The sequence below is a fragment of the Coptis chinensis genome, chromosome 3, assembly GCF_015680905.1.
Source record: "Coptis chinensis isolate HL-2020 chromosome 3, ASM1568090v1, whole genome shotgun sequence".
In the NCBI taxonomy this organism is placed as follows: domain Eukaryota; kingdom Viridiplantae; phylum Streptophyta; class Magnoliopsida; order Ranunculales; family Ranunculaceae; genus Coptis; species Coptis chinensis.
The window spans coordinates 43,977,739-44,004,914 of NC_141458.1; the positions used below are offsets into that span (position 1 = coordinate 43,977,739).

The 27,176-nt window shown below is 36.5% G+C and overlaps 1 protein-coding gene across 1 annotated transcript; it reads right to left on the reverse strand.

The window, feature by feature from the left end:
* Positions 1-9,626: 9,626 nt before the first annotated feature.
* On the reverse strand, positions 9,627-26,567 carry LOC147509733 (Cation efflux family protein). Its single transcript, XM_086601955.1, has 13 exons — positions 25,294-26,567; positions 25,152-25,209; positions 24,882-25,014; positions 24,712-24,767; positions 20,985-21,099; positions 20,770-20,827; positions 20,574-20,692; positions 19,599-19,718; positions 18,245-18,346; positions 18,078-18,150; positions 16,169-16,236; positions 10,074-10,134; positions 9,627-9,997 (listed from the first exon to the last, which is right to left on the reverse strand). The coding sequence occupies exons 1-13, from the start codon at positions 25,595-25,597 to the stop codon at positions 9,888-9,890; spliced, it is 1,377 nt and encodes a 458-aa protein (XP_086458081.1). The 5' UTR covers positions 25,598-26,567; the 3' UTR covers positions 9,627-9,887.
* Between the last annotated feature and the right edge of the window lie 609 nt (positions 26,568-27,176).

Here is a 27,176-nt window from a genome sequence, read left to right on the forward strand (position 1 = left end):
GTAACAAATTAAAAATATTTGGAGGGATTCGGAAATCCCCCACTGGGTCTGCTAGAACGATGCAAGATTTGGGGCTATCGCTCAAGGCTTTGTAGAAGTCAGAGAGAGGAGTCTCTCTTTCTTCCGCCATTATATCAGGTGGTGTGTGTGAAATAGTAGCTAGAGGTGTAGTGGGTGGTATACTAGATAGACTTGATTGTTGATGTTGTTGTGTATTTACGTTCGGTGTTTTTGTTCGGCCAGACCTTAACCTCATACAAGGCTAAGACCAACTTAGCTAAACACGTCAACACTCCAAACAATTACGATATACTAGTATAAACCTCTAACGAGAGATCGCGAGGTGTGGAAGAAAGGAATACCTGATTGCGTCCTTGCTTCGCTTATGAATAGCGTCTTGTTTACGCTTGTTCGGTGTATATAACGAGTTAGAACACTGAAAAATATGAAAGATCAAAGTTCAATCAAAACCTGCCGAAATCCGAAAAAATTTGATAAGAATGGTGGTCGCTATAGATAGCCGGTCGCTTCGATGTATCTTAAAATTCCGTGAGTTTAAGGTCGTCGCTCTCCACATGGGGCGGTCGCTCAAGGAAAGCGAAGCCTTTAGCTAGTGTAATTCCCCGACCAAATTTTTCAACTCGAAAATGGACAACCACGGTATGAATCAAACAAGGGTGGGTGGGTGAAATGGGACTTTAAGAACGATTACTAACACTACAAAACAATAATGAAAGTGAAACTAAGATGGCAAATGGCCATTTGATAAATGATAAAATTGAATAGTCTTACCTACTGAAATAAAGCGATGAACTCTAAACGCAAGTAAAACTAAACTTGATCTTATGGGTCTATGTTTATCAAAGATTCTACTCTCAAGTCTATGAGATATAGTGGAGTAGAGTGATTCGTTCCACTCCTAGTCCTTCCAAGATGTTGTGTTCTCACGTGTAAGTAATCTAAACTTAAAGTCTAATGAGAGATTTACGAAAAAGGCAACTAGACTACGATGCAACTATCCACGAAATGCAACTAGTCGATGATGGGAATAACTAAGGGAATGCTACGTTGATTCGATGATAAGGAGTTAGAGGGAATTGATTCCACCTTAACTTCGACTTAATCCTATTAACTACAAATCGTCGTAATCCGAATTGAATCGCCCATGAGAACAATTGGTTCTTCCTAATCCCTAATTACACATGGCATTTCTATCAATTAATAACTAGCATGTGAACGATTAAACCCATTCTCATGGTGAACTAAACGCGTTTCTAGAGTGGAAAGGAAATTACGACGAATCGTTAATCGGAATCAAGCTTTCATCAAGGCTTCTCAACCCCCTCTAATGGAGGTTTAGCCGAGAATCATTACGCAATCATTTCCGATTAAATTTCAACTAAACATGATATAAAGAATTGAAATTTACTTAATTAAACAATAATGAAATCTAATTTAATGACTAAAATGCAATAAGGACAGGAATTGAAATTGGATCTAGAAATGGAAATGACAAAAATCGAAGTTGATAGAAATACTACTTATTGACCTAATCAAAATGAAGAACAAGATTCCAAGGTTTAATCTAATACAATAATTGGATTTGAAACTACACTTAATCAAAAACAATTAAATAAAACTAGACCTAGAAGCTATTTTAATGGCTACTTTCAATTCTAAGCTACTTTTATTTTCTAACCTAAAAATCTACCATTAACAAAGAATTAAGATTTTGTTTTTATACTTTCAGATCCAAAAATTGTGCATGGGCTTGGAGCCATGTTTTGGGCCGAAGAATCGTGCCCAAAACCCAATCTTCGATCGAGAAAGGCCTCTTCAGCTGCAGTTGGCTTCAACAGACTTTCCGTCCACTTTTGCTCCTCTGATTGGGTCAAGGCTTAGACCATTGGAAAGCTCTTTCCGAGTCGGTCGTTTTGACATAAGGTAGGCCCCATTCCGAGGTCTGAGTCCAAAGATATGTCCTTCGGTTCTCACGACTTTGTGTCTTTGTTTACGCCCGCGTTGACTTTTCAGCTTTTGACCGGGCTTTTAGAAAGGCTTTGTCTTCTCGAAACTTGGCCTTTAATCACGGAACTCCTTAGTAACCGACCTTTGCTCCTTTATCTCGCTAAAGTGGGACATTTCTGCACATAATGGACCTTGAAGCCTGAAATGAATAAAAACACGTGTCGGTGTTAACTCTTAATTATTACTCACATAATTGGTCTAAAAGTATGATAATTAAAGGGGTTAAAACTACAGTTTTGGGCTCTTATCAGACAACATATAACTTGATTATGCTCTTTAGGAAACTAGTGAGAAAGGATTTTTTTTTATGATTTCGTTATACTAAAACTATTTAGCTTACTTCTTGGCTTTAGGCTAAGACTTTATATATATATATATATATATATATATATATATATATATATATATATATATATATATATATATATATATATATATATATATATATTGTGTAATGCGTATTAACTACTATGTGATATTTCAGTCTTTTATGATATACGACGCTATGACACTTAGACATTAGGAAAATTAATTACACATGTCACCCATATCTTTATAACTCTCCACACCTCCTGGTTGAAATAAAAAGAAATGTTTAATTATGTGACTAGTGAAGTCATGGAGGAAACCGCCCTAGAAAAGAACTAAGGTATTTGCCTTGCGGGTTGGTTCTATTTCTCAAGTGTACGGGAATGTAGGTCTGGATTCTTTGAATGTACGAGAATGATCTGTTAGTTTTATGCCCATAAGAGGCTTGGTTTTATGGGATTAAAAGCCCAGAGATGCCTGTGACTCACGAATACGAGTTTACAAGAGGGATATATGATATTTATACGAGACAAATAAGTGTAAGGTAGAACTACGAAGGCTTGATTCCAATCTTGAAAGATTTGGATATGTAGGATGCTTTGAGCAAAAGTGTAGCCACCATATTACATATTATATATTAGTTTTAGTGATAACTATATGTGTACAATGTTAGTATTAAATTGTGTACGTGATAGTGGTGGTTTAAAAAGGTTTCATTAAATGTGTCATGAATAACATGTTGGTGTTATGATAGGTATTCTTTGAATGTGGCGGGAATGACCCAATCAGGTATTCATTGAATGTGTCATGATCGAATGACCTGTTAGTGTAATGATAAGTGATATTTCCTAATATGCGGGACGAAATATGTGGTATCAATTAGACTTCAATGTCTTAAATGAGGTTTTGTTTATGAATGGAAATTTGACTGGTTGAGATAAATTCTTTTATTGTGATGTCTAACTCTGTTTTTGCAAGAGGGTAGGATCCATTAATCTTGTATACAGGGAAGCAAATATCCTACCCTAAGATGACGTGCTGGCTTAAAGGTAAAGTGTATCAAACTAATACTTATATAAATTATCATATGTGTATATAATAAGTGGAATATAATTGGTATTTATATTGTGAGTTAATTTGGAAAATGGGTTATTAGGGTTTCGTTTCATCCTGAGTTTTCAGATGATTGAATAGGGTGACGATTGAGATATTTATATCTTGGAAAATTCCCTATCTTAAATTTTCCGGAAATTTGGGGTGTGATAAATAGAGCATGGCGAGGGAGACCACCCGTGCACCTCCTCAAAGAAAGGTGCCCGATTATGTTGCATTCCAATTGATTTGTGATGACAGTTGTACTCGAGCTTCGGATTTTGTAATAGAGTAGGAGAAAATAGTGGAACTTGTTTGTAATAGTTAGTGATAAAAAGAAAAACGAAAAAAAAAAAAAAAAAAAATGGTTTTGATTGATTTCTTATGATGAACATGAGTTTTTTTTTTTTTTTTTTTTTTTAAATTTTAAATGAGATCAGTAACTCTTTTAGAGGGTTAAGGCAAACCCACACCGATTACATTGAAGGACCCTAGCCCGAAGGCTTACATTGCCCGAAAGCTCATCAACCCCGAAGGGTCTCGCTGACGCGCCATTTTGAGTAGACCCAACCGCCTCCACCTTATCCATGAATACATGCTTTTGCTCCTCGGTCCACCCATCATAGCAACACCTTGTCTCTAGCTCGAAGGCTCGCTTGGCCCAAAGGCCCATCACATAATTTACACAAGAAATAAATCCCAACCAACACTTACCCAATCTAGAATAAGTCTGAGAATAGAATGAGGAAGAAAAAAGAAGAGAAAAACCTGTGTAAACAAAAATTAGTTAGTTGCTTCAGAAAATAAAGAAAAGAGTTTCCATCCAAGGAAAAGAAAAATAGAAATAGAAATAAATAAAAACTCCAAAAATAGAATAAAATGGAGTCAAAAGCCAAATAAAAGAAAAAGAAAAATATGGCTAAGGATGGAAACAAAGTATAGAAGCAAAAGGAAATAAAAGGTTTTCTCTAAGTTACATAATATGAAGACTCTATTATCTCAGACTTGTCCTTTTGAATATCCATTTCCTTCCTTCTTAAATCATCTCCTAATCCCATGACACCTAATAAAGACCTCTAGCTCAATTAGGAATAGGTTAGTGTGATAGTAAGTGGCGGATGTGTTTGATCGACTCGGCTTCCTTGTTTGTCATTGAGGTTGTAAGGTAAAGTGTGCCCACATCGCGTCTTGGAGTAAGCCCGAAACTTGAGTGGAAAAATCGAGTGTTGTATCTTGACTATTATTGTGAGAACCTACTTAAGGACGCTATTCCGAGTTTCAGAAACGGACCTGTTAATGCATTTCATAGTATTACTCATTGTATATATGTTTATTCGTAGATGATAGATTATTATGCATATATTAACTAGGTTTCGACTTGATTATTCTATATTCATTGCTAGTGAGATGTATAGTTAATTTAGAGCATGAATAAGGAAACAATAGTTTTATTTCTTAGTCGTTGTAGTATAGATGAAGTTTGTGAGTACCTTCATCGAAAAACTCTCACGAGGCTACAACTTCGTCCACTAGGGAATTCCTAGTGGTTTAAGGCCTTGTTACATATATGGTCAATGCAATCACACTCAAATAAACGAGATTAGTTAGAACTCCATTTTGGTCACTTATTCTAATTTCTCATATTTGCTTGAGGACAAGCAAAATGCTGTTTGGGGGTGGTTTGATAAGAGCCCAAAACTGTAGTTTTAACCCCTAACAATCGTACTTTTAGACCAATTATGTGAATAATAAGTAAGAAGAGTTAATCTACCGACGTGTTTTATGCATTTCGGCTTCAAAGTCCATTATGTGCGAGAAATGTGCCACTTTAGCGAGATAAAGGAGCAAAGGTTGGTTGCTAAGGAGTTCTGTGATTAAAGGCCAATTTTCAAGAGGACAAAGCCTCTGTAAAGCCCCGTCAAAAAGATGAAAAGTCAAAGTCCACGCGGCGTAAACTTGATGCACAAAGTCGTGAGAACTTCCGAAGACCATATCTTTGAACTCAAACCTCGGAATTGAGCCTACCTTATGTCAAAACGACCGGCTCGGAAAGAGCTTTCCAATGGTCTAAGCCTTGACCCAATCAGAGGAGTAAAAGTGAACGAAAAGTTTGTCAAAGACAACTCCAATTTGAAGAGGCCTTTTGAATTTGAAGAATTGGGTTTTGGGCCTAATTCTCTGGCCCAAAACATGGCTCCAAGCCCATGCATGATTTTGGATCTGAAACATATAAAAACAAAGAAAAGCTTAGTGCTTAAAAAATCTAGTTATATTTAGAAAACTAGTTCCTTGTAATGGTAGCTAGGGTTAGATTAGAATAGCTTCTAGATCTAGTTTTAATGGTTTTTAATTAAGTTTAGTTTCATTTTCATTCCTTGTTTTAGATTAAATCTTTAAAATATTGTTATTCATTTGATTAGATTAAATAAATAGTTTATTATTATTCAATTCGTTTTATGTCATTACATTTATAGATCTAGTTTAATTTCTTGTTGATATCATTTCTTAATTATTAATTAGATTTCAATTATTGTTTAGATAACTTAGTAAAGTTAGAATCTTGATATTATGTTTAGTTTAGATTCTTATGAAAATGATTGCGAAATGATTCTCGGCTAAACCTCCATTAGAGGGGGTTGAGAAGCCTTGATGAAAGCTTGATTCCGATTATCGTAGAGTCGTCGTAATTTCTATTCCACTCTAGAAACGATTAATTCACCATGAGAATGGGTTTAATCGTTCACATGCTAGTTATGAATTGGTAGAAGTGTCATGTTTAATTAGGGATTAGGAAGAACCAATTGTTACAGCGTGGCGATTCAATTCGGATTCTGACGATTAAATGGATTAGTAAGTTAAGTTGAGTTAAGGTGGAATCAATCCCCCCAATTCCTTATCATAGAATCAATCACGAAGATTCAAGTTTAATTAGTCGATCTTGTGGGTAGTTGCATCGTAGTTTATAATTAAGTAAATCTCTCATTAGACTTTAGTTAAGATTATTTATACTTAGAGAACATTACTATGTGAAAGAACTAAGAGCGGAACGAACTTTCTACTCCACTATATCTGTTCAATAGATAGAGAGTAGAACAATCTTTGATAAACTAGGAACGTAATTTCGTTTAGTTTACTTACGTTTTGAGTTTTATCGTTTATTTCGTAGGTAAACTATCATTTTTTATATTTATCATACACCCGTACTGTTACTTATTTTATGATTAGTTTTTTTTTTTTTTTTTTCTCATTCACATGTGTGGTTAACAAATGCATAAAGTAAATGTTCAAGCAACTCAATTTATTTTTTTCCTTTGTTCTTTCATAGTTTCATTGTCATTTTATAGAAAGAAACTTTGTTTTGTTAAACTTCACATGAGATTAGTGTGAAAACTATTCCTTGTGGCGTAAGAGTTTTAGGAAAATTGTTTTTAGCTGAAACTATTGTTTTCAATGAAAAAATTTGAGACTCTGTGAAACTCTAGATGGGATTGGTTCTTTATTTATATCCTACTTGTTCTTAATTAGTAACAGAGTTTAGAAAAAACTAGAGTATCTGTGAGTGCTCTAAAAAATAGATTGGTGAGGGTATAACTATAATATATATCTAAAGATTTGGATTTTTTTTTTTTTTCTGTAATTAGTTTTAGAGTTTACAATAAATTGGAGACTCTGTGAAGCATTGAAAATAGAGGCAAGAGAGTATAGCTATAATATATATTTAAAGATGATATAATTTAAGTGATATTATGGAGGTTTTTCTAAATTATTAATAGGGGATTTGTTCTAATTTTTGTGAAGGAAGTGTTTCGAAATTAAGCAACTATGGAGATTATAAATTGCCTACTCGAGGGAGAGGGGTTCCTAAATACCTGGCTATCATATAGTGTAGAGATGGCTGGGATAGTTCGACCGTCAAAACTCGAAAGTCTCGAAAACAAGAATTATGGGTTCAGTACTCTATTCTCCACCGTCAAAATCCACATCACTTACGTCACTCTTTCGTACTTTAAAAGAACAATGCACGTGACTTATGAGTTAAAGTTTAATAAAAAAGAATAAAAGGTATCAAACAAAACAAGGACACGTGTAGGTGAATGATTGGAAAAGTTATAAACACCTTCCAGTATAAATACCACATCAAACCCTAAAGCTAACCACATAAACAATAAGCGCTGTACTGAGCACTATCAAGAAACAGAGCTTTAGGGTTTCACTGGTTGGTAGTGCTTTTGTGTTTTTGGTTTAAATCAATTGAAAATCTTTTTTCTTTTCTTGTTTTTTAAGTCTTTTGAAAGTTGCATAAATCATCAGGCTCTATAACAAAGAGTCAACAGCAGGTACTGATCCATGGTAACCTGACTGCCGCTTAGAGCCTAGATTAGATACCCATGCCAAGTGAAGATTGCGTGAAACACATTTTCCTGTTTCATGCCACAAAAACAGGCTACATTTATTAAATCGTCATCATGAATATTGTTAGATATATCTTGTTATAATGAAAAACAATATTGGCCTAGTTCAGACACGGGTGCTGTGTTATTTCTATAAATGGTAACCAAGTCACCTTTTGCATAGTGCCTATACATAACTGCTGCTTCTCACGATTGGAGGTAGTATTTTCTCTAATTGCTACCTTCAAATTAAGAGCAGCTACAATTATTATTTTCTAATTTTTAAGAAGTCAGTACGCAGTTGTATGTTTGTTTCATCACTACGATGCACAAGTGTTCACATTAGAGACCCCTAAGGTTCTTGAATAATATTGTAGAATTTGGCCGACTGATCTAATAATATCGAATCTGACCATGCATTATTCCCACCCAGTTTTCAGTTGTTGGGCTATCAAAACTTTTGACAAGGGAAGATACTATTTTTTAGCTTTTAGAAAAGATTGAAGGTAAAATTGGTATTTGCCGTAAATTAGAAATAGACCAAAGCAATTGTTCTGTACCTTAAATTTTGTAACTAAAGTCTGACAAGAACAGCAAGAATGTGATGTCTAGCTGAGCTTGCATCAGCACCAGTTCAGATTATTGTGAACTTATTTATATATATAAATAATATAACTACTAAGCACAATCACACCATTGGTATGGCTTTTGTTTGAAGCATTTTGACTAGGCCAATTTAAAAGTTCAAAGTACTTGGGCTTGGCGTAATCGTTTCATCACTAAGAAGTAAGAACGCCCAATCAATGACAAGAGCTGCTTCACCAGACAGACAAGTACAACTCTTCGCCTGAAGTTGTATAGAGAACTGCAGCAAGCTGCCACTCTGACATCCCTTGTTTTCTCACCTTAGCTGTTTGTAAAATGGACTAGTTCAATATCAAAAGCAATTTAAGAAAAATGCAGAGGCAATTTCCTTGTGCATACTCTGCTTGTAATTACCTCACCAGTGGGCATTTGTAGACCTTGTTATTTTACCTTTAATTTTCCTTCCGCTCCAACATAATAACCGATTAGGCTGAGTCCAATAGCTCTGCATCCCCACAAAAGTGCAGAATGTAAAATATCAGGTCATTTGACTTCATTTGAAATAGGGAGTTGACAACCATTGGACTCAGCCTTAACACACTCGTACAAACGCACAGACATGACAACAGTGTTGCATGTTCCCTTCTAACCTAGCATTATGTGGACAAGTGAGATACCTCCCTTGTAAACGGTAATAAGCAAGCTGACCCTTTGGCTTCGTCTGTTTCACCATATACAGAATAACATACTTCAAACTCTACGAATCCTTCAGAAAAGAACCAAATAAATATTATGAGCTTATACTCGGAACAAGTAAAACAAGAAAGTTCTTCCTAAGGGATCTTATAACATATTTTTAAGCTCGAGTATAAAGTACCAACAAGTCTAACAAAAAGTACTCTGTTTTGGGATTAACGTCATTTATGTGGTTCCATTCTTCCACCACAATCAACATGGAAAGAAAAGGTGAAGAATTTACGCAAGTGTACCCAAAGACATATATCAGTACCAAGTTCTGAATTATTGTCACTATAAGATCCACACAACTGCCTTTTGGTGATTATCACGTACCAATTCATGTAATTTGGATTTGGCAACTGAAACTAATCAGCATAATCCTGTCAGTAATCTCATGGAGCCATGGGCCAGGCCTCCACCATACCATGTATAGTCTGAACTCTTAATACAGCAACTTCCCGCGAGAAACAATAAATAAGGAAAGAAGTAGAAATATCAAATGTTGTTTGAAATCTTCCGACAACTCAGAAATATACATCCAAATCATACAATTCATTACAAGGAATCATCAACGATATGATAAATGATATATTTTCCTTGTTCGACTTACAAACCGAAGTGAGAAAAGGTAACAGGCTCCTCTGAAATTATAGTAATTGCTGATTGATCCCTATATAACCAAAAATGAAAAACTGCACAAAAATTGACCAAAAGTGAAAAAATCCGTCAGCCACGGGGAAGGAACTAGGGATTGTGAGCTTCAATGTCCACATGGCGGATACCAGGAACAAGTAACTGAATTTCCTTTTCTAGTCTATCAACTTCACTTCCTAGAGCTGTAACCAACTCTTCACCTGTCATATGAAAGCATGTTAGTTTCAGGTGACTTTCAAATACAGTTGTGAAACCCAAAACCTACTCCGTACATACCATAGTTTGACATCGTCACAAGTAGTTTGGTGTCATTTTCATCCTTTGCAGCTTCTCTAAACTGCACATCATAAGAATGCAAATGTATTTTGTATAAAATTGATGAATAAAAGGACAAAACAAAATATGCGAGACTCGATCTCATCGACTGAGTGCCACCTGTGAGCAGACGAATTATCCATAGATTAATTACTTGTCAGTTGTCATACAGATATGATCATTTCCAAAATAGTTATATCCTTGTACTTTTAAGCCATATAAAGGTAATTTGATCACTCTACATCAGAAAAGGATGTGGACCGTGATGTTCAATGAGTTAGTGACTCACTTAGAAGCAAAAACAAACTACTGAAGTAACAGTGCACCTGAATTATCACAAGTAATAAGAGAAGCAGGGGTACAAAACACAATAACAATCGACACCTGTTCTTCAATGCCAAAGATTCTTCTATATGGCAACTAATGTTAGTAAATAGTAACACAATCATCTATAATCATCTACGTTGAGAACTAGAATCAAGAGTAAGCATTGTTACATTGTAATTTTTTTTTCCTTTTGTTCAGTTAGAACTTTATTTCCTAAGCCCTTAAATCTCTTTTCCCCAGTGAAGATTGTAATCGAACCCAAGACCTTGGTCCCAACCTCCGTAGTCTTGACTCCTGACCAGTAGGCCACTAGACACCTTTCCCAAGTATTCTTAGATTTTAAGTTGTAACCCTCCCCAAGTACCTAAACTAGGGAAAAGCAGGCTAGAGAATCACTGTGTAATGAAACTTTCAGGCTCACTTATATATTTCTTTTCCATTCTTAATTGTTTTCTGTGTTCTTCTTGCTCTGACCTAGGGTTTTTGAATTAAGTAACGATACTATATATTGTGGGGAAGTCTTGGATATATATCTGAATGAATTGAAGCTTTCCTCGTTAATCTTCAATGATGCCCCAGTGAACCTCTAGATCTATCTGAGAAATTCAATGCATATGTACTCATTTTGGATTCAAACTTTAATTTTCTCTTAATTATCAGAAATAGGTTAGCAACGAATGCCATAGTAGAATTAAAGTTTAACGGTTTTATTGAATTCATCTGAACTTTTATGTATTGAAGCAGGTTTATATTATTTCAGTTCTTATCGATAAAAGATTTGATATTGAAATAATGAAGAGGACCCAAAAAAGGCAAAAACTTAACATGGCTAAGTTTGCATGACAAAGAGGCTGCTAAGAGCAAGTCCAATGGAGAGCTGCTAAAAGTGCCACATAGGCCTTTTTTGCCCAGACAAATTTGGCTCCCCAAAATCAAAAAACCAATCCAATCGCGTTTTCTGTTTTAAAGTGCTAAATGATACAGACGGCATAGTTTCTGCCATCCGTCCATTATGTTTTGAAATTTTTTTGGACGGACGGCACAGTTTCTACCGTCCGTCGAAATTTAACACAGGTACGGCAGAAACTATGTCGTCCGTCTCCCGAACTTATTATAGCAGCTGCTAGCGAAGGTCTTAACTTTGGCTGGGTTTTTTACTCCTTCCAAATGTAAGACCCTTTTAGCAGCCCCATTGGAATGACATTTTTGTGGTTGGGGTGCTATATTTTCCTTTAGCAGCCCATATAGCCCCCCATTGGACTTGCTCTAAAACGAATAACAAAAGGTCAAAAGCTAAACAAGATAACACATAAATGAAAGCAAAAAATGCAAAAACAAACTACAAAAAAAAGGCGGAACCCAAAAGAAAAAATCAACCATGCAAACAACCATCCCACCGTTATAGTCTCCTCCTTTCTCACCCCGACCATGTCTCCTCTCTTTAATGTAAACTTCCATCACTCACCATCGGACCCTCCGACATCTTTAGCAAAATAGTCGACATCGATTTTGCCATCTTCCTTGTCATCCTACATCCATCCGTTCCTATCCCCTCATATCCTCGATCCTCCTTCGTTCCCTCTCATTGATTAAATTCAGGATATCTCCTTTATTTCCATTTACATTCACTCCCCAATATTTCCCAAATTCTAATGGCCTCTCCTCCCAATCAATACATTTAATTTGTTTCCCTTGTTTGATGGACTTCCTTCAAGGACGTTCCTAACTCACCAAGAGGTTCAACCTCTTGTTTCCTTAAAATTCTTCAATCACAATACCGCCATCACCCCATTCCCTTTCTACCTCAGATAGCTCCCCAATAACTTCCCTACCTTTTCCTTTAGACTTTGCTCTTTCTCCATGCACTTAAACAAAGTTAAACCTCCACTGATATTTGTTCAGTTTTTGGGTGCTCCACCCTTCACCATACGCGACTTGTTTTTTCTTCTTATCCTCTTCACTTTTAGCCTCTTCCAGAATCGTACAAACCGTGTTTATATTACAAAAGTGTTTACTACTTTTTTGAATGAAATAGACCACATACATCAACAATTACCTCATTATCATATTTAAAACTTGTTGGACACAAAGAGGTGCCATGTGCTAGGCTCTAGGCTCAACCATGGCACGTAGGCATTCACTGAGCTTGTGACTGCATAGCTTTCTGGCTCGTTGTAGTCGTAATCCTGTTCCATATTACAAACTCACTACCCAAAATATATGCACAATTGATGGCCGGTCGACTTTTGACTTCATGAGCTATTTATTTATTGTTCAGAATAAGATTCAAGAGTGTTAATGATATTAATGTTGTAGGCACCCTAAATTACCTTTGGGCTTTGACCTGACGAGGAACTTTTTTTGCCATGTTGGCACACAAATCGGCATACTATCCTATATGGTACCCTTTAGGTGCCCAGCTGGCATAGATGCCCGTACCTAACATGTACGGAATTCCTACCACACCTAGCTGTGACAGGCTAGTAGAATACAGAGTAGTCAACAATCTAGTGGTCTGGAGGGGCACGAAACACCAAGTAATAACCACCTGGGGACCATATCAGAAGAAGTTAAACATCATGCACGAAACAATGACCAACATGAAGTGATATCACATGGGCTGGGACCCTGTGACCAGAGGTCCGTGGAGACCCACCAGCTGTTTCTACAACCGACCCATGGTCATGTGGTTAGCATATGACACCTTAACAAGAGTCTATATATAGTCCTCAACAGGTGCTCACTTCCCGATACAGGTTCTCTCTCTTTCCTTTCCTAGCTTTCATTTCATGCAGCTTGGTGCTTCACCTAATCTAAGCCAGAGCACTATTCTTGGTCGGCATCCTTACTTATCTACACCAAGTCCTTATCCACTAGAGCACTATTCTTGGTCGGCATCCTTACTTAGCTACACCAAGTCCTTAACCACCCTAAGCCAAATCACAAATTTTTTTAGTGTGTTTTTATTATATGGAGTAGTGATATTCATTATCTGGACATCCAGCTACAGTATCCTCCAGAAGATGATCTAGTAGCAGTTTTTGACTATTTGACTGGATAAGCTCCTCGATGTTTGAAAAAGAATGCAACAAAAGAAGGTAGGCAAGAGAAAGGACAAAAACCCAAGTAACATAGAGACTTCATATTCTATTAAATATATCCGTGTCAGACACACCGACAAATGGACACGTTGTGCATAAGATTTCAAACTAGGGTTTCTTCTATACCCTAAAAGACTCAGAAAATAATCTATTAACTGGCTATAGCTCTCTAATATGCCACTTTTGCGTTGTTTATTTATGAAATGGCTCTTTGTAAGGTATTGAGCCGAAGAATTAGTTGTGTAACTAAAGAAAAGTAATAGTTTTATTTTTAATTAGTTGTGTCCCCGTGTCCTACTTCATAGAGGTCGCCGTATTGGACACTGATACGCGCATACATGTCATTGTGACTTCCAAAAAAAGCAATATTAAATTGAGATGTATAAGGCCTTAAGGGGTGGGGAGAGAAATCACTATTAATTGAGGTGGAAAATGAGTGGAAATAATTTTAGAGACTGATTAATCTTCGCAATTCGGAACTTATACAATGCTATTTGACAGCTTATACAAAGGATAGCCAGAATCTGATATCAAAACATCAATAAAAAAGGAAAGAGAGAAAGAGAGTATGTAAACAAGTCAATGGCTTCACCTATATTGTGTGTGTGTGTGTGTGTGTGTGTGTGAAAGTGTGAACACAACTCTGTAAATATCCATCATAATAATATAAAGAGAAACAAATGAGAGTGGAAAGGAAAACTACAAGAAAGAAAAGATTAGAAATCTGTGACTATCCCTCTTTGTAAGGGAAGGGGTCTTGTACTTGGAGAGGATATGTCTTTGTATGACACTTGGACGGGATTACTATTAGTCTTTCTCTTTAACTGTATAATCTAAATTTACTGTTTTTAAAAGAAAAAGGCGTAAGCAAAATGTTAGAAAGTGAGTGCCCGCTTGAAAACACGAAGGATAAACAAATGATCCATAGAACTGGTCGTCAGGTCGGTATCTTCAAGCTCATCCTTAGTGGTATAAGAAACCTATTAAAGAAGCAAAACTAACTGCTTAAGAAGTTGAGGAATTTAAACAGCACAACCTCCTAAATTCACAATAGTCCCAAACTAAATAATGCATACATGGCCAAGAACTCTACTTACCATGTAGGATGCAATGTGCTAGGCTCTCACTTAGGCTCTAGGTTATGTGCCTAGCTCCTAGATTATGCGCCTAGGCTCCAGGCTCGACTAGGACGCCTAGACAACGCTTGAGCCTATGAGTGCATAGCTTTCTGGCTCGTCGTAGTCGTGATCCTTGTATCCCTAAGATGATTTATACAAACACTACCCACATCTATTGATATGGGAGATGGATGGTTCATTGGCTTACGATTTATTAAGCTAACTATTTATTGTTCGTCTTATTGTTCAAGAATCTTGACAATAATAATGTTATCTAGTCTGTTTATTATTCTATGGCGCGGATTATGGCATCATTTAACCTGTGACAGTTAAGAGGTAACATGAGCACCTATTGGATATAGTTGTTTGCTCATCCTACAATACTATCACATTTTTTATATCAATCCTTAGATAGTGATATCGAGTTCTATCCTAAGATCCAGCTAGAGCATCCTTCATGATCTAGTAGCAGGGTAAGTGTTACACATGTGTTCCGCTTTATCTATATCTTTATCGACTGATGAATTGTATGCTTGTAACAATAGGGACAAAGTTTTCTCTACTCAAATCGACTACGCGGAAAGCCTTGGTCTTGTTGGCCCCGCTCGCAATTGAATTCGAACTGCGTTTGAATGGAACTGATGACAGAGAATACAACAAAAGAAGGGAGGCAAGAGAAAGGGGAAAAAAAAGGAAAAGAAAAACAGATCGGTGTAATGGGTAGGGAGAGAGATCTCTGTAATGAGGTACCAAAAGGCTTCACAATTTTCAATGACACCAACCTAATGTAATAACTAAAAGAAAGATAGCCAGACTGATAAACACCGATAAAAATACAGAAGAAAAAGGGTGTAACCCTTCAATGCCTTCTTCACCTATTGTAGTATTCTATATGTTGAAATGTGTTTGTGTGTGTGTGATTTGTCTTTGTACTGAACGCTTGGACAGGATTACCTCCTTTAGTGCCTTGCTACTGGAGTACAAATCTTGTCTAAGTAGCAGGGCGCAACAACAGCCAAACTAAGCAAAATATTAAAAATGTGAGTGACCGACTTAAAGCTCCAAAGGAAGAATAAATGGCTCATAGCAATGATCGTCAAGTCATCATCGTCGAGCTCAACATTAATGGTATAGGAAAACTATGTAAGAAGCAAACCAACTTCTTAAGAAGCTGAGGACCTCACACTGTGCAACCTCTAACCTCACAATGGTATGAGACTTAATAACATGGCAAACGATTCGAGTTAACCCACCACCACAAAGAAGAGAGATAAAGTAATATTTCCATATAAATAAATGATAATAATTTTAAGGTGCAAGGAGGTATTGGATGAGTGACAGAATTCAATAGTAAACATGTGATCAGGAAATTGTCAGCAGTGTTCCCCGGTTAATTAGATGCACTAAAATTCACCAATCAGTGGCTCACCAGGGGAACAGATTTCATCTTTTGATATCTTGCATGCAGTAAATCAAATCAAAGAATAAACAGAATAGTACAAAGAATAACCTGTCTAGCCCAATCTTCTCGTCCAGTTCTTTCCAAATAATTTTGCACCACCACCAAGCCATTAAAATCTGTAGCACAGAATTTACTTTAGACTCATATTTCACTGACCCCCTAAAGAATACAAAACTTCTGAAGCGTCTATCATAATGTATTCTCAAATTCATTCTTTATTAAGGGTCAAACCCCTATGCAACAACAAGAACAAACATTAAATATTACACCTAAAATTATCAATTATATTTACAATATATGAAAAGAGCATTGCATTCTGCAGTACCATATATGATAATGTATGGCGACATGCAAACACACTTTCAGACTTTCTTTTTCCACAATTTCCACTCATCATATGACGAGGACCCCTTGCACATCTTTGGTGACCTTTTTCCAAAGCAACCCAAGAAAATATAGCTAAACTTAACAGCCCTTCATCAATTTCCCTTGTTTCCTCGAAGTAGTCATGAGTTCAAGTCTTTTCCCTCATGTGACACATCACTTCTTCCCAGAAAGTTCCCTTGACAATGTCTTTCTCAGAACTTTCTATAAGTTTAAGAAACAAACAAAAAAGATCTGTATCTATATTCATCAATTAATATCACTTCTTATTTTTGTTCGTGTGAAACTAATCAAACTAATCTTATCAAGCTCGGATTCTTTCATTCACAATTTCGTTTCCTCAAATTACCCGTAGTAATATGAATCCTGAACCATGGGTATCAACTTTTTATATGCTTGAAATCATCTTTCATAACAAAAAGAAAAGAAAAATAGGAAAAAATTGCATTCCTCAAGGAACAAACAAGTATACCGACACCAAAGCTACAGTATTTTTCTTCCTTTGACAGTTGTTACTACTCAGAAAAGTTAAGAGAATTTCCTCTACGATAGTCTGCCTCCATCACTTGTAAAAGAGCTAGTACTTCTTATACCTCAAGTGAGATCTGTCTTCTTCCTATAAAGTCCCCTTGACAATTATTTTCTCATAACTTTCTTTAAGCCTAACCAAAAAAACAACAAAAGAGATCTTTGTCCATATTAAATTCATAAAGTGTCATTTAAACTCGGTGTTTTATGTTCTAAAACTAGCGTTATCAAGATCGCCAAATCAGTCTCTTTCATTGACAATGTTTTCCCCTCAATATGACTGCTGGGATTATTCCACCCCAATTTCTAGGTGTGTCCCACTCTCCCCGAGCCTCGTCTCATATTCAAAGAATTTTCCCTCTCCACAAGTTCGAGCTTATGGAGAAATTAGCAATTTGACATGATACCGGAGCACAAATTATAAAAGGTCTCAGGTTCAAGTCTTGCCAGGTGAACTTGCAAAGAAAATACAAAAAAGTTCCCACCCGTGTTTAATTATTTCCAGTGCATCCCACTGAGGGGGAGTGTTGAGGTTACTCCACCCAAATTTCTAGTGCCCACTATGCTCTCTCCTCGAGCCTCCTCTCATATTCAAAGAATTTGCCCTCTCCACAAGTTCGAGCTTATGGAGAAATTGGCAATTTGACACCAATACAAATCCCTCAAATGACCAATACAAATCGTGAACCATGAGTGTTAATTTTCTATATGGTTTAATCAAAAAATAAAAATAAAAAAGGAATTTAGGATAAACATAACATATGACACAAACTGACACCAAAGCTACCAATACCTTTTCCCTATGAAGTCAAAAGTGCACCTACGCCCAAGGCCAAGGCTTACCCCTAGCGCCTTGCACCTAAGGGTGCCTAATCATGCCTAGGCCTAGTGCCTGGCCCCTTTTAAATACATAGGCAACTGTGCTATAAAGAATAAGCTAGATTACTGTAAACATTTTTCACAATTGATTTCCTGATCTTTTATATCCATATTTAATCGGCTTTTCGAGACCTTAAGTACCAGAATAAAAGAAGCATGAAATCACCTATTTCTGCTTTGAACCTAAAGAATCCAGGTCCAATCACTTCACTTTTGCAATCATATAGCGCATCTACAACCTACTCCAACAAAAACTCACACTTTGTTAATATACCCAAAAAAAAAGAAAAAAAAAGAAAGTTCAAGCATATGAGTTCAAGTGTTAAAGCAGACCGGATCATTTCTCAAAAATTCCAAAACTCTTTCCATATCATGGTCATCAATTGCTCTACCAATCAAAGCGTGCCGATTCCTTTGAATAAGAAAAATAGCAACCTGCAAAAGAAATTTGGATTGACTTTTTGTACCACAAAAGAATGAACATCAATGACTTCTTTAGTCGTTAAAAACTAAAAACAAGGTTTCATACTCGAGAACGATTAATAATGCAATTTCTATTATTTTATTTTACTTTGGCTCAGCCCACTCTTCTAAACACTGCATTCCTTTTGTGTGTGTGTGTGGGTGGGTGGGTGGGGGGTCAGACATTTAAACATTTTAGTTAAACCCTGACTTTTTTTTTATTCCGATATGCGTATTGGTTTACGCTACAACGGTCAATGACTTTGTTATGTGTTAAAACCTAAGTTACATTGACACGGATAGGTGTGTCCGAATCCGACACGGATACAAGGTGTGTCTTACACAGCTGAATATCAAAAAGTGAGGTATATCAACATAGGTTAAAACAGAGGGTAATAATGCTTAACTACCCATATACGGCCTGCATACAAATGTAAATTACATGTCATACCCAGACATCTGAGTTGCGCGGGTACTTCAAAATGGAAGCCGTACATGTTTACTATTGACATCTGTTTTTATAAACTTCAGCGCAACTTAACAAGGTTAGAAGTGTCCAAAGCAGTTCAACGCAACTTTTCTGACCCTTTACCTATATAACAGTTCCTAAATTCCAATCAAACTCTATGTGATTTTACACTCGGAATATCTTTTCAAAATTTCGAGCCATTTCTCGAAAGTTCCTTTATGCAATTCTAACGTGTTTGTTTTCTATTATAACCAGTCATCTGATTTTCTAGTTTCATCCTAAATTCCAGGATATCTTACAGAACTTAAGGTTCGACACCTAGAGTCAGACGCAAGTTTGAAGTTTACACACTTTCCAATAAACAGAAGTATACACATGCTAAATTGGTACAAACAGCTTTCCAGGCTGTTTATAGTATTTCATATGCTTCCTCCAATGACCAGCTCCTAACAGAATTTTTCTTGAGAAAAACAAATATTAAGCATTCAAAAGAAACACTGACTGGGACCAAGTGATGAAGCCTTAAATCACTTGCACCAGAAAAATATCATGAACCCTATTTATCCCCAAGTTATCGTTTCCACGAGTAAGCAGCTTCCATCTCATCCACCTAGAAAGTTATGCACACAGACACGAGCTATTTGGTTCTTACGGGCAGGTTCTGGCCCCTAACAAAACTAAACTAAACAGCATGTGAGGTTAAAAGAAGAAAAAACTAGAACAAATAAAGCAGTAAGGACTAAGAAGTACGCATACCATTCCAAGTAGGTTGCCAACTATTATAGAACCAATGGGGTCATAAATTGCATTCCCAGTTTTATTGACAGCCACCAAAGATGCTGCAGCAATAGCGAGACCAGTAACTGCAGCACCATCCTGAAATTATAAAAACTGCTTAGAACATGCAATATGACAAACACCAATATCTTAAATAATATGCTCTATATTGTCAAAGACGAAACAATGCACTAAGATAGGTTTCCCAAGTTCCACTCGAATACGACTTTGACAACAATCTGCAACTAAATCTGAAAATTGCCACCATTGACATACATTTTTTACCGAGTGTCATACATGCACACTGTTCTAAAAATCGGTCTAGGCGGTGCCCAACCGACTCGCCTAGGCCCTAGTCGTTTAAAAAATCGGTAGACCGACTAGGCGGGTCTAGGCGGACCGATTAGGTGGGCTAGGCGGGTCTAGGCGGTCCAGTCAAGTTTTTTTTTTTTTTTTTTTTTTGAATGATTAAATGTCGAAAAATAAAGGCCGGTGTAGGCCTAAGATTTGAATGAGTTTAAAAGACTTAAGTCTAATGTAAATTATATGCCACTATAACAAAGAGTATGTTTTTATATGAAGTCAATATTCCTCAACTATTACGCATTTTTGTAATAAGTATCTTTGTTTGTGTTTATTTTTTGAGTTATGGTAAATAATTTTCTTCATTTCTTGTAGTATATGCGTGTATTACTATATATATTAGGAAAAAAAAACCGCCTAACGCCTAGCCCGTCTAGGCACGCTAGGCGCTCTCCCACCGCCCGACTACTGTCTAGCATTTTTTAGAACACTGTACATGCATGCATGTATAAATAAGAGATGTTATTACCTATAAAAGACATAAGATCATGAATCAGTACACAACTTATTCTAAATCAGGGAATTGCTCAGACAAGAATGTTGATTTATCCAATAATTTGGTGTAGATAGGGCATGATTGCAAAAGCTTACCTCTGTCATAACAGCAACAGATGTTGGATCATGACCGCGCCAGACATAGTCCCTGATACTCATTCCCTCTGCAGCAGCACCTTTCTTAACAGCCTGGATAGCGACAAGGAGCGAAGCACCTACAGTAAAAAAAACTACAGTGTAAGAATTACGGTTAGAGTAGTATACTAGCTAGTTCGAGTGCATAGGATTATACCTTCAATTATGAATGAACCACCAATCACCAGTGCAGCATAGTGAATATTCTCAGGTTGCTAAGCATCACACAAATTTAGTAGAAATGCAAAATCAATAAAACGAGTATGACAAACAAAAACTCTAACAATCAAAATTTTCGAAATGATTTGTTACTACTATGAGATTGTAATCTCAACATATACATTCAATCAAAGGATCTAGTCAGGGGATTACCTGTGAAGTCCACAAGTTTTGAAACCCATGGACAATTGTGGCACCAGAACCAAGGCAGAAAATACCGACGGCGGAAATCAAGGACCAAACAAATCTTTCCTTGGAATATCCATAACTGCACCATTCAAAAGAGAAAAATCCATAAGAAAAAAATTGCTACAAGATGTAAAATCACCATTAGTTTCAACTTAGAAAAAGACAGCGAAGGAGCAGGCCATGAAGATTGCGTTGTGAGAGGATCCTAAAAGAGCTGTAATAAAGGATCTCACAAGAAGTGTACAACTAAGAAAACAATTTTATCACTCTATCCACTTGCCATGCTAGTAGAGTTGTAGAAGGAACTATACTACTACAAGCACAACAACAACATAAGCAACCTTATAAATCGAAATAGAATAGCAGTCAACAATGACATCTTTTCAAAATATTTTTGTTAGATTTGTTGATCAACAGTGTGGGAGGCTCCTCTAAAAACTTCCCTGGGACATTGTTAGTCAATGTCCTCTAGCTATAAACCTCTGAGAGGAGATTTTTTTCCTTTCTTCAAGAAGCCGTCGACACCTCCGGATACAATTAGAAAGTCTCTTGGGATATGTAATCATCAACCCTTCCTTTTGTTTTTTTTTTTTTTTTTTTTTTTTTTCTGTTTGTGATCGGTAAAAATATATTTAATATTTTGATAATATGAAAAGTGTAAAGATGAGGTATCAACCCTTTCTACTTATGCTTGTTGGGGAGTTGTGGCAAGTAACTATCTGTCTGGGTGTTGTTTGTGCTGCTGGCATTGGGGGTTTAGGTGTGGAGACTAGTTACATGGCAGAATGTCACGGCATTATAGAAGGTACAAGGAGAGCAGTTGAGCAAGGATGGAGGGACATACGGATAGAATCAGACTCACAGGCAGCTCTTTATGCCTTTCAGTCGAACAAGGTGCATTGGAAGTTTAGAAATACATGGCAGAAACTCAAAGCACAACTAAATTGGGTGAACATCACAGGCACATGGAGGGAAACCAACTTTGGAACTGATTCTTGTGTTAGTGAAGGATGTACTCTTGCATGTGGAGACCATAGATGGTGGATGCATAGACCAGACTTCATACAAGCACTAGAGAACCCCAATGCAACCTACTACAGGTTTACATAGAAGAAATCTGGCATGGAACACCATCCATGGCCACATATGATGTAACGTTAAATTTATTTTCCTGTAACTTTTTACCTTTAATACAAAATTACCCTTTAGCAAAAGAACTTATGCTAAGAGAATACACAGTCGGGCAATTGTTTGGGTGCTATGGATGAAGCGTAATAAGAGGATTTTGTGGCAAAAGTCTCAGCATAAATACAATATTTGATGGAGGTCAAAGAAAACTTGTTTAATTAGTCTAAGGTCAGTGTAGCTATGGGAGAAAGGCGCCCTTAAGATAATAATGCCTCCTAGTGCTTGAGGTGAAAGGCACCCTTAAGGCAACAATCCCTCCTAGTGCCTGAGGCAAAAGGCGACAGGCGCCTGCCTGAGTGGAAAAATGGTGCAGAAAAAAATTCGACTAAGAGTGCTTGCTAATATAACTATTTAAGCAATTTTAAGCAGCATAATTCTAATCTATCAAAATAAGCTAGAATGCATTTCACCATGACTCCCTGAGCATTAAACATTTACAACTAACGTTTTTTATCTTGTTGGTTATTTAAACTAAACTACCAAGTGTCAGAGTAGTAGAGTACATCAAGTACAATTTTAAGTATACCATGAAGAACTAGTGGCAATCATTAATATATTAGTTATCACACTTCTACACCAAGAGATTAAATAGGTGGGACACTTCCTTGTTCTAAACCAATTATTTTTTCTATATAAAAAGTGTGAGAGAAGGCCGAAACTAATTAAGTTGTACACTCATTTCTCCCCAAACGTTTCTCTTCATTAGCTATAATAAAACTTTACTTACACAATCATCAGTCATAACTACGTCAATGGTTAATGCAAATTTAAAAATTTAACTATCTAAAAGTCTCAAATTATCCACTAAAATGTCATGCCCAACTCCTCAAGGTATCATTAGTCACCCCACATCTCCACCTACATCAACATATTGTCCTTATTATATTTCAGGGGATAAAGTTCTCCCCTCTTAATAGTAGTCCAAAACTTTCTAAGAAATTCAACAGGAAGTCCAACTTTTGATTTTCCTTATTGTTGTCTTTTGTTTTTCGGTTCTTAGTAGGATATCTCATCCTATATTGTAATTATCGCTATATATATATATATATATATATATATTGATCATTTACCTCTTCAAAAAGAAATAAAGTTCTCCCCTCTTCAATTCCTATTTCATGTCCATGTTTAGTGTGGTTAAAGGAAAGTATAACCTTAATTAAGTAATAGGTACATAACTACATATATTTACAAATCCCGGCCTCGGGTAAAATAAGAAAACTTCTCTCAAAAAATGGGTATGACACTCAGGTGCACACCTCCGGATATTTCATGCCTGGCGCCTTGACCCACCTAACTCAAGCCATCTTGCCTGACTCTTAACAGCCTAAAGCGTCAGGAATGGATCATGTTTCCACTCACTTCAGACTTTTGCACTTTAAGACTGAATCTGTACTCAATGCGCGCTTTCCCATCTCCAAAGGTCATTTTCTAACTTCTCAAGTCGCTTTGTTGCTTTCGTAGACAAAGAACGCCTATCAGGCAAAGATAAATTTTGAAAAACTTTGACTTGGGCCTGACAAAATCACAGTTTACTATACCATATTACCATGCCTACTTTACTTACTTTCTTTGTAGCCAACAACCTATTTCTTACATGTACGCTGGTTGGTACCCAAATGAAAAAGGCACCAACTTAGCTGATAAAGGTAAAAGACCCTCTCTCTCTCTCTCACACACACATGTGAATTGTGGTCTTTCCCGTCAAGGTGTCCAGCCCATTAAGATTTTTATATTTTTAGTGTTTAGTAAAACCAGAGTAAAAGAGTTAACCTATTTATCTCAGGGGTGAGGGGGAGATAAAAAACAGTTGCAATTAATTAATACAAAATAAATAACTACATATATAACACACTCTAAATATTGGGAATTCAGAAATTAGATAATTTAATGCTTGCGCTCCCACTTTCTCACTCGCACTACACTTTGGTTGCTAAGGCCTGACTAGAGAGAAAGATCCTTGTGCCCACCTAAGGCGACCGCCTTAACTACACTGTTGCTTTCTTCAAAATTTGAGGTTTCATTACTTTGTATGTAATCGGGATACCAATGATTTGTAAACCTGTTGCTTTTTGGACATTTCAATGTGGTAGGTTCTCACTTTTAGCATCTTCCTCGGGTATATAACTACTTGTTGGTTGTAATCAACATTTTAGGAAATTAAATATACCTTTTATTCATAAATAAAAAATAGATAGAACAATTTGCATATGAAATTTTTCCATCAACTTTTACCCTTTGGATAATTTATATCAATATAACTAGTTATTAAATGGTACAACTGCAATCAGATGGCTAGCAGTTTGAAAAGTTGCTTCGACTCATAACAATCTCAACAAGTAAATTTGCCTTTGATGGAAGAACCACAAGCAATTAAGGTGGACAAGTGTGATGATGCTTGGATGTGTAAATGGAATGAAGATGGTGTCTTTGTGCTCAAGTCTTTTTAAACGAAAAACAAAAACTAAATCAAAGAAAATAGTTATTACGGTGGATAAAGACTCACGGGTGGAGAGCATCTGGAGCACGCCTTGAGCTGCTCAGACCATAAGCAAGGAGAGCCTGCAACATAATATGAATCTTTTTATAAGAAATATGCAAACCAGTATACTTTAGCTCAGATAGACAGAGACGGAGACATAAATGCATGCCCAAGTATAATTGATAAAACCATACTTGATTGGCAAAATCTGCAACTGAGTGAATAACTTCAGCTAAGATAACATGGCTTGATGTCATCAACCAAACCCCAAACTTGAGAGAGAAGACAAGGAAATTGGCTAACAATGCAGTATTGACTGCTCGTTGGCTGTAGCAAAGATTCCACACAGAGTTAGGCAACAAACACTACGATGGTTCTCAAAATACTCGCAAAACATATGTCATATGCAAAGTTGAACCATTTGACACCAAGTTAGGAAACACATTTAAATGGCAGCAAATTACCTATGATCATCAATGTCAGTCTGTTTATTAACCTTAGAAGAAACCTTAGTATAGAAATCTGCAACACAAAAAAATTATCTTTAAAAACCAGAAAAAATCGTACAAAACAAAAACAAAGGCAACCATTATTATTATTATATACCATTATGAGAAATGTACTGATGATAAGAGCCTAAAGTAACTTCCCTTCCCCCATTTCTAGACAACAACAACAAATTCCTCAAACAACTTCTTCCTCCACCACTTACTACTACTTCTGCATTTGGTTTATTACTACAACAATAAAACCGAAACCCACCAAAGTGTTGAAATTTAGAAGAAGGGTGTTGGAATAAAAGGTTGTTTAAAGAAAGGGGTGTGAGAATTTGGTGAGTAGTAGAAGAAGAAGAAGAATAAGAATAAGAAGATTCCCGAAGGAGTTTGAAGAAACGAGAAGGAGTACGCATTACAGTATATATATTTTTTATAATAATGCTCAAGGTTTGGTCACGGTGATACTGGTTTTTGAGAGTCCACCTGCTTTCTTTACTGGTAGTATCCAAGTCTTGAAATTTATATTTCAGTTTGTCGGAATGTTTGGAATTTTGGATGTTTGTTTATGTGCCATATTCGAAAGGCCCCACTTCACCGCAAACTTATGCGAAATCTCCTTGATGTATCCATCATAGCTAATCTAGGACTAATTATGCAGCTAAGCGCCCTGGCCACACTTGGAGAGGGTTCTGTTTTGACCTAACCGTGGTACGTCCATTCCTCATCAACTTGAGTTTCCCTCTCAACTAGATGGAGAGCTAGGTTCTGATGATGTTTCACGGGAGCACAAGCCTGCTCACCAAGGTTTTGGGAAGCATTACTACAACAGCAACCACCTGTACTGGAGCAGTATCCACTTGAACCACAACATCCAAGCCTACATTACTAATTTCAAAATTCATGTGTACAAAAGCAACATCTTGATCACTTGATGAGCATCTTTAGCTGATGTCGTATTTGTATGTGTACCGTCTACAACCTCAACATTGGTGCTAGCAGCCACATCGACTTGAGTTAGAATAACAACCATCATCAACCTCAACAATTTGAGATGTTGTAGGAGAAGCCACACTAGTGATTTCAGCCACACACATAGGTTGTTCTTTAGTACCGGTATCCCATATCAATTCACTAGCCTTCACTCGTATTGTTTCCTCGCTGATAATCACCAGTGTCCTTATCGAGCCCATATATATGTGTGTGTGTGATATCTTTCCCATAAACATCTTTCAAACAGCTAGTTTGCCATTACTGCCATTTTTTCTTAGGTATCCATCTCTGTTGTTGTTATTTTTGTTTACCTCTCAGAGTCATTGGTGGGTGGCTTTGTTGATTGCGTATTTATTGTTTTTTCATGTGTTGGGTCATACACAATCTGACGACACTCAATTAACGAACTATCGATTGGGCTTTAAGCAATGTTTTGTTTTTTGCAACTTATGTTTACTATTTATTCTCACATAAGTCGTGGTGGACCACTTTTTTTGTAGTGTTTGTTTTTCTCCGTGTAAGTAGTAGACCTTTTACTTTTGTATATTTTGTTATTTATAAGTGTTAAGAGTGTAATTAGGAAAACTTGACTTACATAAACTTTGGGCGTGCTTGATAACCAATTTTCCCGCTAGCCAAACCTACATTTTCCCACTTAACAAGCTATTTGCCACTATTTGGTACTATTTTAGAATTTGGCAAACTCTTTTATCATTAACCGGCAAACTCATCACGTGACCTAGTTTTCCCACTTGATGCGGGAAAAATATATCCAAGATGGGGATGGATATATTTTGCCGAAGGCCAATCGATCAAGATTTTCTCACTTCAACCCTAATCTGGCAAATCAATCCATACCTTCCCTATTCTCTTCCCCTCTCTCACTCAAGTGTGATCCCTCTCTCTCCAATGAACACTTGAACCCAAAATTGATAGGTTTTTACATTATAAACCATCTCCTAATGTAAATTATTGAACTTCCAACTTAATCACCAATTTCAA

Bases quoted from the DNA above. Each gene is read 5' to 3' on its own strand.
- LOC147509733 (XM_086601955.1), bottom strand. From the start codon at position 25,597: ATGCGTACTCCTTCTCGTTTCTTCAAACTCCTTCGGGAATCTTCTTAT. The intron at 24,768-24,881 runs GTATGGTTTTAT...ATTATGTTGCAG, and splicing joins TTGCAGATTTTGCCAATCAA to GCTCTCCTTGCTTATGGTCT. The intron at 18,151-18,244 runs GTCTGCTTTAAC...TTGTTGGAGTAG, and splicing joins AATTTTTGAGAAATGATCCG to GTTGTAGATGCGCTATATGA.